Below are 21418 nucleotides of genomic sequence, written 5' to 3'. Positions count from 1 at the left end.
CCCAGGGTTTAGTTGGGAACAGGTGTGTTCTCTGTACAGAGCAGAATTTTTTATCATCTCTTATCTCATTCCGTGAGCATATAGGCCAACTCTCAGTCTGTTTCTTTGTCCTGCTTATGTGGTAGGAAAAGTTTCTGTGTCGATTCCCATACATCTTCTTGCAGCCCTAGGCATCTTGGTGCGCCTGAACAGAAAGGAATGTGCTTATTAAGGCCCACTGTTTTACTGGGGCCTGTGGTATAAGTGTGAAGCTTGGTGATTACCCAGGAAACTCCCCGCTGTCCACCTCAGTCCTTCTGTGTCCCAGCTGTCTTTTCTGTGTTTTACTGTCTGCTCTTTCAGGTCTCTTGTTATTAGAAAAAAAGTGATTTCTTTGAACTGCATGAGGTTAGAAAGGGAGCTACTTTTGAGCTGCTTTTTGTTAAAAGGAAAGTTTTCTACCGGGGATTTGCCTTACCCTGTCTACCCAAATAATTTGTTTCTGCCTCCTATAACATATCCACCATTTCACATAGGGTAGTTTCACTGCCTAAAAAGCCCCTGTGGCCCACGATGGGAATAGGCCCTGGGTCCAGGCCTCCATTGGGTTCCCCCTAATTCCGGGGACAAGGGGATCCTCAAGACAGGGTAAGGGGTACACCAGACCCGGCCAGGCACTCCTAGCTGAAGGAGGGTCGCGTCCCTGCCAGAGGTGGAAAGAAAGTCCAGGAATCCCCTTCCTGTCTTTCTGGTTTGTCTCTGGGCTTCCTGCTCGGGTCACAAGCGCCACAACAGCGGGCGGCTGCGGTGAAACTGAAGGCGGAGGATCCAGCCGCAAGCAAATCTCCCGCGGGCGCGGGGGAGGTGGGGCCGGTGCTGGGCGCAGCCTCGCTTCCCGCCCACCCGGGGCTGCGGCGGGGACGCTTCTCTGGGAGATGTGCGGAAACTTGAGGTTTGGAGCCCGTTGGACCGGAAAGGGGCTGCGTAGGTGGGTGCAGTGTGGGCGCCAGAGATTCTAGAAGCCTATGTAGGTGCGAATCCCGCAGCCCCAGTACTCCTCCCTCGGTGCTTCCCCGCCTTTTCTGCAGAGCCCCGCCCTGGAGTGAAGGAGGAGCCTTCTCCTGGAGCTCCGAAAAAAGCGGAAGAAGGCGGCTTCGCTTCGATTTACCCAGTGTGACCCCTCCAGGGCCTTCTCAGATGGGTGAGCATCCGCTCTGACCAGGCCATGAAAAGAAAAATCTGTCCGATGCCTCCCCACATGTCACAGGACTCTGACTTGCCTTTGTCGTCAGAGTTTGCAGAACTTTGGGGGACCTGAGAGGGGAGTGCCCCCTGGATGGGCCACGGCTGTCTGTGGCTTAAGGACTTTTGGAAAGGCCGAGAGAGGGAAACAGGGCGTCCTAGTGGCCTGCTTCAGGGCCACCCACAGGCCCTCCCCCAACCTGTCTCTGATCCGACTTGTTTTTCCAGGCTAGGTTGGAAACTTGTGGATGCTGTGACCTCAACAAGACTTGACATTTTATTTGGAAGATAGGCATCTATTTGCAACTGTCCTGAACCTCTATTTTCCTCCCACCTTTCTTGGGGAAACTTGTTTTTTAAGGAGGGGTGCCACTGTTTTTGTAACATGTTGCTCCTAGCTCTTAGCATTCCTGGTACTGTTGTAACCGTCCAATGGGTTCCCTTTGCTTGCTAGATAGAACCGATTTATCAAGACAGGGGGATTACAGTGGAGAAAGAGAAATTAACGCAGAGCCGACTGTGCCGGACGGGAGTTTTGTTATTACTCAAATCGGTCTTTTCAAATCTGTCTCCCGGAGCAGTGCATTCCAACATTCTTTAGATGTTACAAATGTACATTTTGGCTAAGTTACATTCTTGCTAAGTTACGATTCTTATGAACTAAGCCCAAATGTTACATTCTTACTAACTAAGCCAAATGTTATATTCTAAAGAATGTTTACAAAACTGAAACTAAATATTTATTACCTGGTACAGTTGTGAAACTTGTTTTTTAAAATGCATCCTGTGGTTAAGTTTTACAGATCCTGAAACTGAGTAAAATTTGACCAGTAATAATGCTTTATTTATTTCTTTTTTTTTATACTTTAAGTTCTAGGGTACATGTGCACAACATGCAGGTTTGTTACATATGTATACATGTGCCATGTTGGTGTGCTGCACCCATTAACTTGTCATTTACATTAGGTATATCTCCTAATGCTATCCGTCCCCCTCCCCTTCCCCACAATAGGCCCCAGTGTGTGATGTTCCCCTTCCTGTGTCCAAGTGATCTCATTGTTCAATTCCCACCTATGAGTGAGAACATGAGGTATTTGGTTTTCTGTTCTTGCGATAGTTTGCTGAGAATGATGGTTTCCAGCTTCATTCATGTCCCTACAAAGGACATGAACTCATCCTTTTTTATGGCTGCATAGTATTCCATGGTGTATATGTGCCACATTTTCTTAATCCAGTCTGTCATTGATGGACATTTGGGTTGCTTCCAAGTCTTTGCTATTGTGAATAGTGCCACAATAAACATACGTGTGCATGTGTCTTCATAGCAGCATGATTTATAATCCTTTGGGTATATACCGAGTAATGGGATCACAGGGTCAAATGGTATTTCTAGTGCTAATCGCCACACTGTCTTCCACAATGGTTAAACTAGTTTACAGTCCCACCAACAGTGTAAAAGTGTTCCTATTTCCCCACATCTTCTCCAGCACCTATTGTTTCCTGACTTTTTAATGATCACCATTCTAACTGGTGTGAGATGGTATCTCATTGTGGTTTTGATTTGCATTTCTCTGATGGCCAGTGATGATGAGCATTTTTTCATGTGTCTGTTGGCTGTGTAAATGTCTTATTTTGAGAAGTGTCCATTCATATCCTTTGCCCACTTTTTGGTGGGGTTGTTTTTGTTTCTTTTGTTGTTGTTGTTCTTGTTTTTGTAAATTTGTTTGAGTTCTTTGTAGGTTCTGGATATTAGCCCTTTGTTGGATGAGTAGTTTGCAAAAATTTTCTCCCATTCTGTAGATTGCCTGTTCACTCTGGTGGTAGTTTCTTTTGCTGTGCAGAAGCTCTTTAGTTTAATTAGATCCCATTTGTCAATTTTGACTTTTGGTGCCATTGCTTTTGGTGTTTTAGACATGAAATCCTTGCCCATGCCTATGTCCTGAATGGTATTACCTAGGTTTTCTTCTAGGGTTTTTATGGTTTTAGGTCTAACATTTAAGTCTCTAATCCATCTTGAATTAATTTTCATATAAGAAGTAAGGAAAGGATCCAGTTTCAGCTTTCTACTTATGGCTACCCAATTTTCCCAGCACCATCTATTAAATAGGGAATCCTTTCCCCCATTTCTTCTTTTTGTCAGGTTTGTCAAAGATCAGATGGCTGTATATGTGTGGTATTATTTCTGAGGGCTCTGTTCTGTTCCATTGGTCTATATCTCTGTTTTGGTACCAGTACCATGCTGTTTTGGTTACTGTAGCCTTTTAGTATAGTTTGAAGTCAGGTAGCGTGATGCCTCCAGCTTTGTTCTTTTGGCTTTGGATTGTCTTGGCAATACGGGCTCTTTTTTAGTTCCATATGAACTTTAAAGCAGTTTTTTCCAATTCTGTGAAGAAAGTCATTGGTAGCTTGATGGGGATGGCATTGAATCTATAAATTACCTTGGACAGTATGGCCATTTTCATGATATTGATTCTTCCTATCCATGAGCATGATGTATTGTTCCATTTGTTTCCATCCTTTTTTATTTCGTTGAGCAGTGGTTTACATTTCTCCTTGAATAGGTCCTTCACATTCCTTGTAAGTTGGATTCCTAGGTATCTGATACTCTTTGAAGCAATTGGGAGTTCATTCATGATTTGGCTCTCTGTTTGTCTGTTATTGGTGTAGAGGAATGCTTGTGATTTTTGCACATTGATTTTGTATCCTGAGACTTTGCTGAAGTTTCTTATCAGCTTAAGGAGATTTTGAGCTGAGATGATGGGGTTTTCTAAATATATAATCATGTCATCTGCAAACAGGGACAATTTGACTTCTTCTTTTCCTAACTGAATACCCTTTATTTCTTTCTCTTGCCTGATTGCCCTGGCCAGAACTTCCAACACTGTGTTGAATAGGAGTGGTGAGAGAGGGCATCCCTGTCTTTTACCAGTTTTCAAAAGGAATGTTTCCAGGTTTTGCCCTTTCAGTATGATATTGACTGTTGGTTTGTCATAAATAGCTCTCATTATTTTGAGATATGTTCCATCAATACCGAATTTATTGAAAGTTTTTAGCATGAAGGGCTGTTGAATTTTGTGAAAGGCCTTTTCTGCATCTATTGAGATAATCATGTGGTTTTTGTCTTTGGTTCTGTTTATATGCTGGATTACATTTATTGATTTGCATATGTTGAAGCAGCCTTGCATCCCAGGGATGAAGCCCACCTGATCATGGTGGATAAGCTTTTTGATGTGCTGCTGGATTCCATTTGCCAGTATTTTATTGAGGATTTTTGCGTTGATGTTCATCAGGGATATTGGTCTGAAATTCTCTTTTTCTGTTGTGTCTCTGCCAGGCTTTGGTATCAGGATGATGTTGGCTTCATAAAATGAGTTAGGGAGGATTCCCTCCTTTTCTATTGATAGGAATAGTTTCAGAAGGAATGGTACCAGCTCCTCCTTGTACCTCTGGTAGAATTCAACTGTGAATGTGTCTGGTCCTGGACTTTTTTTGGTTGGTAGGCTATTAATTATTGCCTCAATTTCAGAGCCTGCTATTGGTCTATTCAGGGATTCAACTTCTTCCTGGTTTAATCTTGGGAGAGTATATGTGTCCAGGAATTTATCTATTTCTTCTAGGTTTTCTAGTTTATTTGTGTAGAGGTATTTATGGTATTCTCTGATGGTTGTTTGTATTTCTGTGGGGTCGGTGATGATATCCCCTTTATCATTTTTTATTGCATCTATTTGATTCTTCTCTCTTTTCTTCTTTATTAGTTTTGCTAGCGGTCTATCAATTTTGTTGATCTTTTCAAAAAAACCAGCTCCTGGATTCATTGATTTTTTTGGAGGGTTTTTTGTGTCTCTATCTCTTTCAGTTCTGCTCTGATCTTAGTTGTTTCTTGCCTTCTGTTAGCTTTTGAATGTGTTTGCTCTTGCTTCTCTAGTTCTTTTAACTGTGATGTTAGGGTGTCAATTTTAGATCTTTCCTACTTTCTCTTGTGGGCTATAAAGTTCCCTCTACACACTGCTTTAAATGTGTCCCAGAGATTCTGGTATGTTGTATCTTTGTTCTCATCGGTTTCAAAGAACATCTTTATTTCTACCTTCATTTCGTGATGTACCCAGTAGTCATTCAGGAGCAGGTTGTTCAGTTTCCATGTAGTTGAGCGGTTTTGATTGAGTTTCTTAGTCCTGATTTCTAGTTTGATTGCACTGTGGTCTGAGAGACAGTTTGCTATAATTTCTGTTCTTTTACATTTGCTGAGGAGTGCTTTATTTCCAACTATGTGGTCAGTTTTGGAATAAGTGTGATGTGATGCTGAGAAGAATGTATATTCTGTTGATTTGGGGTGGAGGGTTCTGTAGATGTCTATTAGGTCCACTTGGTGCAGAGTTGAGTTCAATTCCTGGATATCTTTATTAACTTTCTGTCTTGTTGATCTGTCTAATGTTGACAGTGGGGTGTTAAAGTCTCACATTATTATTGTATGAAAGTCTAAGTCTCTTTGTAAGTCTCTAAGGACTTGCTTTATGAATCTGGGTGCTCCTGTATTGGGTGCATATATATTTAAGATAGTTAGCTCTTCCTGTTGAATTGATCCCTTTACCATTATGTAATGGCCTTCTTTGTCTCTTTTGATCTTTGATGGTTTAAAGTCTGTTTTATCAGAGACTAGGATTGCCACCCCTGCTTTTTTTTTTTGTTCTCCATTTGCTTGGTAGATCTTCCTCCATCCCTTTGTTTTGAGCCTATATGTGTCTCTACATGTGAGGTGGGTCTCCTGAATACAGCAAACTGATGTGTCTTAACTCTTTATCCAATTTGCCAATCTGTGTCTTTTAATGGGACCATTTAGTCCATTTACATTTAAGGTTAATATTATTATGTGTGAACTTGATCCTGTCATTATGATATTAGCTGGTTATTTTGCTCGTTAGTTGATGCAGATTCTTCTTAGCATTGATGGTCTTTACATTTTGGCATGTTTTTGCAATGACTGGTACCGTTTGTTCCTTTCCATGTTTAGTGCTTCCTTCAGGATCTCTTGTAGGGCAGGCCTGGTGGTGACAAAATCTCTAAGCATTTGCTTGTCTGTAAAGAATTTTATTTCTCCTTCACTTATGAAACTTAGTTTGGCTGGATATGAAATTCTGGGTTGAAAATTCTTTTCTTTAAGAATGTTGAATATTGGCCCCCACTCTCTTCTGGCTTGTAGAGTTTCTGCTGAGAGATTTGCTGTTAGTCTGATGGGCTTCCCTTTGTGGGTAACCTGACCTTTCTTTCTGGCTACCCTTAACATTTTTTTCCTTCATTTCAACTTTGGTGAATCTGACAATTATGTGTCTTGGAGTTGCTCTTCTCGAGGAGTATCTTTGTGGCGTTCTCTGTATTTCCTGAATTTGAATGTTGGTCTGCCTTGCTAGGTTGGGGAAGTTCTCCTGGATAATATCCTGCAGAGTGTTTTCCAACTTGGTTCCATTCTCCCCATTACTTTCAGGCACACCAATCAGACATAGATTTTGTCTTTTCACATAATCCCTTATTTCTTGGAGGCTTTGTTCATTTCTTTTTACTCTTTTTTCTCTAAACTCTCTTCTTGCTGCATTTCATTCATTTGATCTTCAATCACTGATACTCTTTCTTCCAATTGATCGAGTCAGTTACTGAAACTTTTGCATTTGTCACATAGTTTTCGTGTCATGGTTTTCATCTCTATTAGTTCGTTTATGGACTTCTCTGCATTGGTTATTCTAGTTATCCATTCTTCCATTCTTTTTTCAAGGTTTTTAGTTTCTTTGCACTGGGTACGTAGTTCCTCCTTTAGCTCTGAGAAGTTTGATCGACTGAAACTTTCTTCTCTCAGCTCATCAAAGTCATTATCCATCCAGCTTTGTTCTGTTGCTGGCGATGAGCTGCATTCCTTTGGAGGGGGAGATGCACTCTGATTTTTTGAATTTCCAGCTTTTCTGCACTATTTTTTCCCCATCTTTGTGGTTTTATCTGCCTTTGGTCTTTGATGATGGTGACATACTGATAGGGTTTTGGTGTGGGTGTCCTTTCTGTTTGTTAGTTTTCCTTCTAACAGTCAGGACCCACAGCTGCAGGTCTGTTGGAGTTTGCTTGAGGTCCACTCCAGCCCCTGTTTGCCTGGGTATCAGCAGCAGAGACTGCAGAAGACAGAATATTGCTGATCAGCAAGTGTTGCTGTCTGATTCTTGCTCTGAAAGCTTCATCTCAGAGGTGTACCAGCCGTGTGAGGTGTGAGGTGTGAGGTGTCAGTCTGCACCTCAGCTGAAAATGCAGAAATCACCCATCTTCTGTGTCACTCACACTGAGAGCTGGAGGCTGGAGCTATTCCTATTCGGCCATCCAATAATGCTTTATTTCTTTGTTCTTCTGAGAGATAATTCCTAATGTTGTTTTTCCAACTAGAAGTCTGAAGAGTATTGTGTTCAGTGTGTACTTTAAGAGTGATATGAATCTGCAGGAGTCAGGACACACTATTAGAAAGGTAGAAGAGAAGTAAGTGAGCAAGAGAGGGAAATGGAACAAGATGCATGTGGGAATATTGCTGTAGGACCTTTCCTTATTTCAGCTAAAAATGGGATTCTTTGTCCCACAGCCATGAAAATTCAGGCTCACAGATACTTTAAAGAGTGTATGAAGTAGAGTTTTATTGGGTGAAAAATGGGAAAAAGGGGGGAAACAGTTACTTTGGCAAGGCCAGAGTCCTTCCGCTGGAGTGCTTCCCACCTGGCCGTTTGGATCCCAGGTTCCACACATAAAAAAGAGGGGCCAGACTCAGGCTTCTCCCTGCTGCGAACCTTGTGAACTTCCCAAGGCTCCACCTCAGTGGGCAGGCTAGTTGGAGTTTCTCCAGGGACCCCTTCATGCCTGGCTGTCTCAGTATTAGCAGGAGGAACCAGAGATATAAAAAAGAAGAAGAGAAAGCAGGGACATTTAGAAGATGATTAAGAGAGGCAAATGGGAGATTTGGGGGAAATTTTAAGGGTTGAGTTACACATTACCCTAGTAACAACGAAAAAGAATTATGGAAGTCTTAGTATTCTGAACCTGTAAGACAATTTTGCATTAGTGTAGAACCAGAAAGAATAAAGGCTGATATTTTTATATGAGCCAAAATATCCGAACAATATTTACTGCTTAAGATCATCCAATCTTACCCATCTTTTCCACTGTCTAGAACTGAAGCTGAAGCTCCCTGTTATTCTTGTAGATGTATATTAAATGACCGAAAGTTGGCAGGGACTTTTAAAGTATTACAATTTATATTCAGTAAAATTCACTCTTTTGGTGTAGATTTCTACAGTAAACATATATATTCATGTAACTGCCGTAAAAGTCAAGATATAGAACCATACCCGCCCACTCCAAATTCCCTCATGTCCCTTTGTAGAATGTCTCTTCCTCTGCCCCTAGCCCTTGGCAACCACTGATCTCTTTTCTGTTCTTACACTTTTGCTTTTCCAGAATGTCACATCAATGAAATCCTGCAGCTGGCAACTGTAGAATCTGACTTCATTCACTTAACAATAATACATTTTCAAGTCATCTGTATTATAGTATGTATCATTTGTCAAAGAAAAACAAGATAGGGAGAAACTTTATTCAAAAGGACTGTTGCAATAGGAATAACACTGATTTCAAAAATATGTTAGTGGGCTGGCGCCGTGGCTCACGCCTGTAATCCCAGCAATTTGGGAGGCCGAGGTGGGTGGATCACGGGGTCAGGAGATTGAGACCATTCTGGCTAACATGGTGAAACCCCGTCTCTACTAAACAAAATACAAAAAATTAGCCGGGCATGGTGGTGGGCATCTGTGGTCCCAGGTACTCAGGAGGCTGAGGCAGGAGAATGGCGTGAACCCGGGAGGTGGAAGCTTGCAGTGAACCGAGATCATGTCTCTGCACTCCAGCATGGGCTACAGAGACTCTGTAAACAAAACAAAGCGAAACCAAAAAAAACCCCCAAAAAAACCAAAAAACAGCAACAACAACAAAAAACTTAGTGGTGTAGGAGAGAGCAAGGGGCAAAGTGGAGGCGTTTCAACAGGAAATGGTGCAATGTGGGCAGGTTAAGGCAGGATGTTTTTTGCAAGTCTGTGCTTTGGGGCCTTTAGGAAAACTTGCAGGCAAACACATGTAGGGCTTGTGAGGAGGAGAAAAACCAGACAAAAGTTTGGCCAGCTAACACACAGTAAGAAATTGACAATTGTGAATGTATGATCAAGTTTTTTCTTTTATTAGGGATGAGGAATAGTGGTTCACCTCTTCAGCAGCTGAAGCATATTGGAGCTGTTGCTAGTTTTTTGTGATAATGAATAAAACTGGTGTAAAATATTCCTTTCAGGTTTTTGAGTAAACACAAGTTTTCACTTCCCTTGTCTAAATACCTAGGGATAGGATGGCTAGGGCATGTGGGGAATTTACATTTACCATAACAAACTGCTTAACCGTTTTCCAAAATGCCCATAATATTTTGCATTTCCAGTGATGCTGCATGAAAATTCCAGTTGCATCCTGTCCATTCTCGCACTGCTATAAAGAAAGTGCCTGAGACTGAGTAATTTGTAAGAAAGGAGGTTTAATTGGCTCACCATTCCACAGGCTGGCCAGGAAGCATGATTCTGGCATCTGCTTAGCTTCTGGGGATGCCTCAGGAAACTTACACTTCATGGCGGAAGGCAAAGGGGGAGTCCATACTTCGCTTGGTCTGAGCAGGAGGAAGAGAGGAAGTGAGGGAGGGCACCACACAGTTTTCAACAACCAGATCTCACGAGGACTCACTCATCGCGACACAGTACCAAGGGGGAAATCTGCCCCTATGACCCAATCACCTCCCACCACACCCCACCTGCAACACTGGAGATTACAATTCAACATAAGATTTGGGTGGGGACACAGATGCAAACCATATCACATCCCTTCCTCACCAGCAGTTGGTTGTTCCTTTTTTTCTTTTGTTTTCTTTGCTACTCTAATAACCATGTAGTAGTCACTCATTATGGTTTTAATTTGTATCTCTCAAATGGCTGGTTATTTCAAGCATGTTTTTATGCACTTATTTGCTATTCATATACCCTCTTTAATCAAGTATATCTCCAAATCGTTGACCCACTTTTTAATCTAGTTTTCATTTTCTTATTGTTGAGTTTTGAGTTCTTAATATATTCTAGATACAAGTTGCTTTTTAGAAAGCTGTTTTTCTGCCTTTGCTTGTCTTTTTATTCCCTTTTCAGGGTTTTTTTTTTTTCTAGCAGACAATTTTAATTACGTTAAAGTTCAATTTATCAAGTTTTAAAATATTGATAATGCTTTTGGTGTTGTATCTAAGAAATTTTTGCCTAATTCAAGCTCACAAAAATTTTATTTTCCTCTTTCCTTCTAATAGTTTTAGTGTTTGAGGCTTCATATATGAGTCTAAGATTTATTCTGAGCTCATTTTCTTATAAGGTATTAGGTGTGAGTTGAGTTTCACTATTTTGCATTAAGACACTCAATTTTTCCAGCACTATGAGTTCAGAAAATATTACCCCTTACCTGCCTGATTACTTTCCACTTCTGTCAAATGTCAATTGACCATACATGTTTAGATTTGTTTCTGAAATTTTTTTCTGTTCCATTGATTTATATGTTTGTTCTTTTATCAATATCATACTGTCTTTGTTTCTGTTACTTTGTAAATTATGAAAGCAGGTTCCCTGATTTCCAAATTTGGCCATTTTTTTTTCCTTCAAAATTGTTCAGCTGTTCTAGTTCTTTGATTTTTCTTATAATTTTAAAATTACCCGGCTTATTTCTACAAAAAATTCATACTGCAGTGTTTATCAGGATTGCACTGAATCTCTAAACCTGTTTGGGTATAATTGACATCCAGCAATATTGCATATTCCAGTCTATGAATATCTTATATCTCTCTGTTGATTCAAGTCTTTGATTTCTTTGTCACTTTGGTTTCCAGCTTCCATCATACTGATCCTAAACATATTTTGATAGATTTATTTGATATCTTTTGTGTTATTATAAATGGCAGTTTTTATATTTAAATTTCCACTTCATAATTATGAATATATGGAAATATAAGTGTTTTTTATATATGAACATAGCTAATCCTGTAGCTTTGCCAAATTCATTTATTCTCATAGCCATTTGGTAGATTCCTTAGAATTTTACATGCAGACAACTATGTTGTCTGCGAATAGCAATGCCTTTATTTCTTTCCAATCTGCATGACATTTATTTCTTTTTTCTTGCCTTTTTGCCCCTAATGGGACATCCAATAAAATGTTAAATTGGATTGGTGAGAGAGATCAGACATCCTTGCCTTGTTCCACGTCACTGGGGGAAAGCATTTATTCTTTCATCCTTAAGTTTGGTGCTAGCTGTAGTTTTTCTGTAGATGCCCTTTATCAGGTTGAAGAAGGTTCTTCAATTTCTGATTTGTTGAGTCTTACTATCGTGGATGAATATTAAGTTTTTTACATCCTCTTGCAGCATTTATTCAGATGCTCGTATGTTGTCCCTTGTCTCATTCTGTCAATATGGTGAATTACATTGATTTATTTTCTGCTTCCCCTGTTGCTTCTAACCAGCTGCTTTACTATGGGGCTATATCTGGATTGTGTATGTTTCTTTTTCATCACAATTTCTACTCTTTTTCCAATAACTGGAAGATTCCCTGGGCATGGGAGGAATTCAGTTTTTAGCTCTAGCCCTCTTTGGGCCATTATTCTAATTTATGAACCAAGCCCTTTTGTGAAAGGAGTTGGCAGTAGGAGAATTGAAGTACATCTGATCTTAGTGTTGATTCTATGATGAAATTTTTCTCCCTAGGATATTCCTGAGATTGAGATTCTGATATTTGTATTTTACAGATAAAACTCTGCAAAGAAAATGTCTAGCACTTATGTCTGCAGTAACTCCTGCCAAGGTTTACTGTTGCTTGTTCATCATTGCAGTCCTCACTACAAGTGTGATTGTACTTTCTATTGTTTTGTCAGGTAAGTTACTTGTTCTCCAAACTGTACAATATTCTTCATATGTTTTTGTTGTCAATAAATATTTATTAAGCTCCATTATGTGCTTGTCACTGTGTGAAATGCTTGAATTACATCAACAAACAAAACACACACAAAAGAATTCCTACTCTTCAGAACTTATATTCCAGCAGAAAAACACAAGTAAAAATAAATAAGGGTGGAGGTACAATGGGTTGCAATAGACTGACAAAACCAAGCTTTCTTGGGAAGATGACATTTCAGCAACCTTTTGAAAGAGGTGGAGGAACCTATTCCAGACAGAGAACAAGTAGACCAAAAGCCTGAAGGAGGACTCTTCCTGGCTTATTTGAGGAAGAGCAAGGAGGCTGCTGTAGGTAAAGCAGAGTGAAGATGGAGAAGAAGAGTGGTACCATGGGGCATCAGGAACAGAGGAACCTTGAGAGTCCGTTAAAGACTTTGGCTTTTACCTTCAGTGCAATAGGGAGACTAGATGAGGGGAGTTGTATGAGAGGAATGTCATGATGTGACTTTCATTGTAGAATAATCATTTGATTGCTATATTGAGACTAGGTAGGGGAGGGTGGTCAGATTCTGGATATTTTGAAAGCTGAGCCAACAGTATTTTATATCAAATTGGATAAAAAGTCTTAGAAAGAGAAATGTCTAAGGTAAGCCTGTCTTTTCTTTTGAGCCTTGGCAAGAATGCATTTGCCATCCATTGATATGAGAAAGGCTATAGGTATAGGAATTCCACTTATGGAACTATTTCCTGACAAGTTCCTCTCAGAATTGTCATTTTTATTAAAAATAAAGTAAGATGTCTACTTGAAATGTTTTCAGGCAAATCATCTGGCCTTAAGAGCTGGTATCTTCTACTGAAGCAGATTGAGAATGCACGAAAGTACAGAGAACTGTATACATAAAATCATCTCGTGTATACAGAGGTAATAGGTCCTCAGCATTGCTTTGTCAAGAGGAAGAAGGGCTAATATGAGGGAGAATATGGAAAAATCATCTGTATGACCTGTGAAAGTACAGTACTATGGAAGTCGATGCTACAGAAATTGATTTCCTTGAAACCGTTAGGGTCAGTGTAAATTTCAGAAAGTCAAGAGTGCAGATATCCAGCTGGAAACCACCGGACTGATGATTGCTGTGCTTAGGATAAGGCACTTTGTGATGAGTTAGGAAAACAGCAATCAGATATGTACACCTCAAAACTGACCTCAGGAAAGTAAGCAGAAACAATAGATAAAAGGAGTGAAAACATTTATTTATTATGTTTCATTGTGATTGTCTCACTTTTAGCAAGAAAGGAAAAGCGAGTGGTAGAGTCACCTAAATACGCTGCTTGGCCAAAAAGCTGGGTTAGATTTAGGAGTAAATGTTTTTATTTTTCTGAAGACATAAGAAATTGGATATTGAATCAAACATTCTGTGTCTCATTAGAAGCCAGCCTTGCTCAGTTTGCAACTATGGAGGAACTGGTAAGACATATTTTTGGATCATGTTTTCTGTCAAATACTTAGCCCCCTGAGGCAGGTTGGCTACATAGGGTTAAAGCTAATATACTAGGAAGAATCCCATTCCAGGGGCATGAGATGTGTTTTTATGTCTAACATTCGTTGAGGGTGTGTTCTCTGCCTGGAACCCTGTGAGACATTTTAGATGTATTTCCTCATGTAATTCTCACGGTGAACCTCTAAGATGAGATGTATTGTTCTCATTCTATTAAGATGTAAGGTAATTATATAATTTGTCATCTAGATTAAGATATATAGGGTATTAAAAGTGATCATTAATACATTGGTGGAATGACAAGCATAAACTGGGAATTTCCCAATGAAACTGGGATATATGCTCACTTTAAATAAAGTAATTTAGGATCAGAGACATTAAATGACTTAAACTGAGAATTGGGAATTAGTCTCACTCCAGAGTTTATGCTGCTTAATTACACCATGCTGCCAGTCAAAAAGAGAAGGGATAGGGAAGAGAGACTCCAGAGTAACATGAAAGAAAGGGATGCACAGTGTTACTTTCTGTTTTATTATAGAATTTCCTGAAAAGATACAAAGCCCCTTCCAACCATTGGATTGGCCTTAGAAGAGAATCATCCCATCACATTTGGAGATGGATGGACAACACGGAATATAATAACACGCATGTTTTGAGACTTCTCATCTTTCTGCTGTGTTTATATATGGTTATGTGTGTGAGTTGTGTTTATGAGATAAGAAATGTAGTATGATGGAAAACTTACTGCAATATGAGGTAAGAAGTCTAAACTCTTTTTATGCTCTTCCATTTATTAGCTGTGTCTTTGGGAAAGCTTTACCTAACTTTGATTTCAGTTGAAATCTTTAACATGACAGTGACATTTGACACAATTTCACGCTTTCATCCACTGATTTAAAACTGCTGAAATCCCTGCTTACAGCTGATGTACAACAAAGGTTCTACAATCATAGGAAGCCACTGAGGAGCTGATATCCACAAGGCTGTTAAGCCCACTCTTCCAGCTGTTGCATCCATTTACAATAGGAAAGCATCCAGGGAACTCATGGGAATCTGTCTCTCCTAAAATCTTATCACCAGAAGGAAACTAGTAACAGTTCCTTGGACTGTGAACATTTCAAAGGGGTATTTTGAATATAATCATTACATTACAGCAGATAAAATGTAGGAACCCAGTCATATCCATTAATCAACGCTAAGCCCTTTCAGGAATTTACTAGTGTTTTGTTTGTTTGTTTGTTTTGTTTGTTTGTTTTGTTTTGTTTTGTTTTTAATTTTCACACATTTATAAAACAATTTGGGAGGAGACTGGAAATCATCTTGATGGAAGACCACCAATGGCAGCAGTTCATTTGGGTGCAGCAGCAAGCATCAGTTAAATACCTATCAACATATCTGGGCTTGGTGTGGATAAATGATAAGCTTGCGATTTTCAAGCAAGGACCTTGAGGACATAAAGGACGCTAAATACAGAAATGGTTTATATTACTATGAAGCAATATTAATGACAGACTTTTGCTTTTCTCTTATCCACATTAAAATATGGAGGGGGTACAGAAGATGATAGGCGAGGAACAAATGCAGGTGTCTCACTTATAAATATGTAATATTTTTGTGTTTGGATTTAGGCTTGCTATCAGAGGAGGTGGAGAATGTGCCTTCCTGAATGACAATGGAGTCAGAATCTTTATAGACAGAAAACGGATTTGTAGCAAGCCAAACAGTTATGTCTGCAGTTGCCAGTTATGTCCCCACTGGGATCCTACCTAGTAGAGCGTTGAGAAGAGGGCCACCATCCTCCAGAATCCAGAATGGTAGATTCATCAGCAGCTTCCACCATGCCCCTAGAAAAACTGCAAGGAACAGACCTGCACATGTATCCCCTAAATCTAAAATAAAAGTTGGAAAAAATGCAACTTTGATGTTAAGATGCACTGATACAAAATTTAAATTTTGGTCTCCTACATTAAAACAATATGAGTCTCTTAAAATATTGATTTGTTCTTAGTAAGATTACAAGAGGCTTTGATTTTTAATTCTGCAATGTTTCCTTAACAGCCATTCTCTGAATTACAGACTAATTCCTATTTCTGCCACATTCCTTCCTCAGAACTGTCCAGTCCTGGTTTGGGGTTTATCTTAAAGGTCTAGAAAGGCAACATTTTACTTCAGCGTAACTTGATTCTGTATTGTTGTTTTTTCTTAATGTGTCAAAATTGTTTTGTTACCAGGACTTCCTATGTTGTTACTAAACAAGTAACAACATATAATTTGATAAATGCAATAATTTGATAAATAATCCTTTGTGAACAAATATGGAAGCATTTACTTTTTCTCTCTACTTGATTCCTGCAAGTAGGAATATTCCCCTGATCAAGGCAACTGGCCTAGAAAACAAAGATTCTGTGTTTTACCAAGATAATTCCCAGTGCTTCATGGTATCTTTATTAAACTTTGACTGCTTAGGGAAACTGAGCTTTAAAAGGGTTAAGGTTTTTACATCCATGTAACTTTCTGAGGTCTTTAGGTTGTCACTCTGATTAAATGAGTAGTATTCTTGGCAGTGACTTATGATCTGTTGAAGGAAGTATTTTAAGCTTTTTGACATCCTTGGCAGGTTTCTCTAGAATCCAAATCCTAAATTAAGCCTTTTGGCCTAACATTGACTGGGATTTTTCCAGGTGGGCCCCCTAGATATGCCCCCTCAAAAGGCACATCTTTCTTGTAGAGATATTAAATGATTAGGCTTCTTTGGTAAATACTACTGGAAGCATTGTCAAATAAGAAATGATAAGAAATGGTGTTTTACCTTTCTTTAAGCTATGTTTGTGTAATTTCATCATTTATAGAAATGTGAAATTTTATGAGATTCCTAAAATACTGACATGCTGAGATACCTGTAATAATTGCAAATTTTTGTGTTGGATGATTGTATGCCACAGAAATACTTAAATTTCCTTGTTAATTGATAACTTTAATCAGATCTTTACCTATGGCTGTTCTGGGTTTTTGTCATTCACAGTTATTATTTTAATTTCTTCTTTGGAAGCATTCGCAATCAGCTATAGTCCAAAATTGCTAATTAAGATCAAGCAAAACAAAATTAATTACATAAAATTAAGTCATAAGGATGTTTTTATGACTTCAATGTTTTATTTTCCAGAGCGAAGGAAATTTTCTGTCACAAGCTATCAATCATTTGCAATAATTTGATAAAGAATCCTTTGTGAACAAATATGGAAGCATTTACTTTTTCTCTCTACTTGATTCCTCCAAAATTCAGAAACGATTTGTGAATATTTTTATCTTGAGTTATGCAAGTTCAGTAAAAATCCACTCTGTCTTTATAAGCAGGATCCAATGGGGAATATTGGTTATATTGCTAAGGTTTGGCTTGAAATGTCATATTTAAGAATATGCATAGAGGCCAGGGGTGGTGGTTTACACCTGTAATCCCAGCATGTTGGCAGGCTGAGGTGGGTGGATCACTTGAGACTAGGAGTTTGAGATCAGCCTGGTCAAAATGGTGAAACCTCATCTCTACTAAAAACACAAAAATTACCCAGGCATTGTGGCACACACCGGTAGTCCCAGCTACTCGAGAGGCTGAGGCACAAGAATCGCTTGAACCCAGGAAGTGGGGGTTGCAGTGAGTAGAAATCACACCACTGCACTCCAGCCTGGGTGACAGAGTGAGACTGTGTCTCAGGAAAAAAAAAAAAAAAAAAAAGTGCGTAAAATGCCTTGCTTCATGAGTTCCCAGCTTCACAGGGAATGAGTAAAAATTGTCACTTTCTGGCAGGTTCAAAAACCTTGATTATAAGCAAAATCCAAAGGCTACTTTGGTTTTGTTTCCTAGCCTCAAGAGGTTCTAAAATCTAAGATCTCCTACATCATCAACAGGAGAGAAATGTTATGCTTCTAAGGAAAGCAAAGTTGCAACTGTTTTTAGATTTTAACCCTGTACATTGTCTTCAAGTCCTTGTTGTCTGCCTGTAGACTGAACTAGATCCTGGATTCTCCTAAGTTCCTCCAATATTAGATTATAACAGTCCTGATGGAGTCCCCCAACGCTCTTGTCTCGATCCTGACTAGGGATGCTCCAGGGTCATTCAGGTGACTCCCCCTTCTTAAAAATCTGACCAACTAGGGACATTAGATACCAGAATTGGGAACAAAGTAGATCCATGAGATACTATGGTCAGTAATGAGATCTTATTGGTCAGTGAATCTTTTTTTTTTTTTTTTTTTTTTCAGATGGAGTCTCACTCTGTCTCACCCAGGGTGGAGAGCAGTGGCATGATCTCAGCTCACTACAACCTCCCATCTCCCGAGTTCAAGTGATTCTCCTGCCTCAGCCCCCCAATTAGCTGGGGTTAAAGGCATGTGCCACCACACCTGACTAATTTTTATATTTTTAGTAGAGACTGGATTTTGCCATGTGGGCCAGGCTGGCCTCTGGCCTGGAACTCCTGACCTCAGGTGATCCACCTGCCTTGGCCTCCCAAAGTGTTGAGATTACAGGCATGAGCCACTGCACCTGGCCTGCTCAGTGACTTCTAATGCTTGCTGCTGTACCTGGATAAATACTTCCAGTCATATTTAAATGGGCTTAAAGTTGGCAAAATCTCTGAAAGAGATATCTTCAGAAAGTCTCCTAACGGAACTTAGTGGATAAAGTTTCCGATGTCCAGATATATTCAGCTGGTTTCCCCCGGTATAGGATTTCTTCTGCGTTCTACCCTACACGTCTTATGATACCCCTCATATTTTGGCTAAGCATTTGACTCCTCTTTAAAATTGTTCTAACTGGTTTTTAACAGATGTCTACAAGAGATCCCCACCAGGATCCTGCCCACGCAATCCTTGAGACTTTAAACTCACTCCCCCTGGAAATAGGAACCAACTTAACCCAAGAGACTTTGGTTCAAATGTAACCAGTACTTTCCTGAATGCCTCTCCTAAGTAAATGGCTCTAGCTGCCCTATTGGCCACTGCAGTGCCACTAGGATTCCTACAAGCGATCAGATGGGCCCAGAGCAGGTAGCCAACCACTTCTTTGTTGGATGGAATGCAATGCTGTTTGCCAGCGGGTTTGAGCCAGTCCTTCAAGACGGATTCTGAGTGACTAACTGGACCTAAATTTAAATAGCACCCATTTGCTAACTAGATTTCATACAAATGCTCTGAGTTCCTGGAAAACCCACACTCCTTAACTTTGGGACTTTCGAGACTCACCTAAATCAATCAATCAAAGCTCACCTGTGTCAGCTAATCAGGGATCAGCTGTATTGACTAATAAAAACTAAGGGAGTTTCAAATTTTAACCATTCATTTGTGAAGAAGACATGATTGGGAGCCTGGATATGAACATTTGCATAAAATCTGAGCATTCTCTTTGTTCTCTGGAGCAAATAATGTTAAGTTGTTAACTCTCTATACCTTTCTTTAGAACTGGATGGAAACAACTCCACCTGAAATGCAGCCCTGATACCAGGGAACTCCTATAGCAAAACACTAAACAACTTTATTACTCTAACCAATGTTTATGTCCCTAATCAGCAAGAAGTAGTTAGAATGGTCATCATCCCTTTCCCTCAAGATTATGGAATGGACATAAAAAAGAAGGGGGTTTGTAACTGCACCGGACTAATCTGTTGTCAGAAAGGTGCTCCTGAGCCAGACCCCGAAAGACGGTTCTTGGATCTCCTGCAGGAAGGAATTCAAGGAAAGTCACAGAGTGTGGAGAGAATAGACAGTTGATCGAAAGCTACTAAGTTACAGCGTAGGGCATCCTCCAAAAGCAAGAGGAGGAATGTGCTGTCTTTGTTTTAAACTCTTCTTTTATAGGGGTTTTATCTATGTTAAAGCTAAGCTATGTCTACATGTGGGTAGGCTGTCAGTATGACAAAATTTAGTACTTTGTTGATATAAAGAAACTTACCCTTGTCATCTTAGTGCATAAGTACATCAAAGTATGACTCTAGCTATCTTAAAAGCATGTATCGTTATGTGATATTGGGACATCTGGACATTCTGTTGTCATAGGAGTTTGTCCTTGCAGCATTACTAAATCACTTCCTTAGCTGTAAACATCTTATAACCGTAGGTCATGACTGGCAAGGAACATGCCTTGCTAGTTTTTTGATGGAGCTGATTTTAAAATAGTGTCACTCTGGCTTTCCTATGTTCCTGCTTTCCTAACAAATCTGGTTCAACTTTTTTTTTTTTTTTTTGATTCAATATAATGTTTTTTTCCCATGCTACCTCATTTACAGCCTATAGATATGGTTGGTCTATGTGTTTCCTTGTTCAGCTATGATTCTTACTTTTTTCAATCACACATGCTTTACGGGGGCTTCCACTACCATGAGCCATATTTTCTATGTTACCAGCAGCATGTTTGGGTTTGTTTTTTGTTTTGTTTTTATTTCAAATTTTACTTTAGATTTAGGAAGTACTTGTGCAGGTTTGTTAACAGGGGTATATTGCATGACCCTGAGCTTACAATACCAACGAGCCCATCACTCAGGTAGTGAGCATAATATCCAATAGGTAGTTTTTCAGAACTTGCCTTATCTTCCCTCTCTCCCTGCTCTAGTAATTCCAAGCCTATTTTTCCCATTTTTATGTCCACGTGTTCCCAGCATTTAGCTCCCACTTATAGGTGAGAATATGTGGCATTTGCTTTTCTGTGCCTGCATTAATTTACTTAGGATGATGGCTTCCAGCTGCATCTTTTGTTGCAAAGGACATGACTTTGTTCTTTTTTATGGCTGTGTAGTATTCCATGGTGTATATGTACCACATTTTCTTTTTTTTCTTTTTTTTTTTTTTTTTTTGAGATGGAGTCTCGCTCTGTCACCCAGGCTGGAGTGCAGTGGCCTGATCTCAGCTCACTGCAAGCTCCGCCTCCCGGGTTCACGCCATTCTCCTGCCTCAGCCTCCCGAGTAGCTGGGACTACAGGCGCCCGCCACCTCGCCCGGCTAGTTTTTTGTAGTTTTAGTAGAGACGGGGTTTCACTGTGTTCACCAGGATGGTCTCGATCTCCTGACCTCGTGATCCACCCGTCTCGGCCTCCCAAAGTGCTGGGATTACAGGCTTGAGCCACCGCGCCTGGCCACCACATTTTCTTTATCCAATTCACTGTTGATAGGCATCTACATTGATTCCACGTCTTGGCTATTGTGAATAGTGCAGCAATAAACGTGCATGGTTCAACTTTTATGGTAACAAAGTTGTGAGTTGTTCTTCAGTCATCATGGACCCTCAGGTCATGTAACCTGAGCATGGGCAGGTGAAACAAGTATGCAACCACAGGGAAACCTAATCTTTCAGACTGAGGTACAGGCACCGAATGAAGAAGTGGACACAGGATGGCAAGATCCAGGATCCAACTGGATAGAACCCTGGCATCACTTCATGGCAGGATGCAGTCAGATCATGCCTCCCAGCATCACCTCATTGCAAGATCCAATCAGATTATTCCTCACTACCCTGTGCTTATAAAACCTGACCCAACTACCAGTTGGGGCAGGCACTGCTTTGGGAGCTTTGTCCAGTGTTCTCTTGACTTTCTGTAAGTAATAAAATCTCCTTGCTAAATCCTCCCTGGCTGTGGTGATTGGGTTGATAACTGACAAGTGACTGAACCCACCTGCTGTGTGGGTAACAT

At 40.0% G+C, this 21418-nt stretch overlaps 1 protein-coding gene across 1 annotated transcript; it reads left to right on the top strand.

Moving 5' to 3' along the window:
* The first annotated feature begins 758 nt into the window (after nt 1-758).
* LOC107000754 (C-type lectin domain family 2 member H-like) lies at nt 759-21352 on the top strand. The gene is made up of 5 exons (XM_077953577.1): nt 759-967; nt 1068-1180; nt 12099-12224; nt 14281-14498; nt 18000-21352. The coding sequence occupies exons 1-4, from the start codon at nt 915-917 to the stop codon at nt 14328-14330; spliced, it is 342 nt and encodes a 113-aa protein (XP_077809703.1). The 5' UTR covers nt 759-914; the 3' UTR covers nt 14331-14498; nt 18000-21352.
* Nucleotides 21353-21418: the final 66 nt, after the last annotated feature.

The sequence above is a fragment of the Macaca mulatta genome, chromosome 11 (assembly GCF_049350105.2).
Source record: "Macaca mulatta isolate MMU2019108-1 chromosome 11, T2T-MMU8v2.0, whole genome shotgun sequence".
NCBI lineage: Eukaryota > Metazoa > Chordata > Mammalia > Primates > Cercopithecidae > Macaca > Macaca mulatta.
The sequence above is the reverse complement of the archived record's forward strand: the minus strand, read 5'-3'. Positions and strand labels throughout refer to the sequence as shown.

Bases quoted from the DNA above. Each gene is read 5' to 3' on its own strand.
- LOC107000754 (XM_077953577.1), top strand. From the start codon at position 915: ATGTGCGGAAACTTGAGGTTTGGAGCCCGTTGGACCGGAAAGGGGCTG. The intron at 968-1,067 runs GTGGGTGCAGTG...CCTTTTCTGCAG, and splicing joins ACCGGAAAGGGGCTGCGTAG to AGCCCCGCCCTGGAGTGAAG. The intron at 1,181-12,098 runs GTGAGCATCCGC...TGTATTTTACAG, and splicing joins TCCAGGGCCTTCTCAGATGG to ATAAAACTCTGCAAAGAAAA.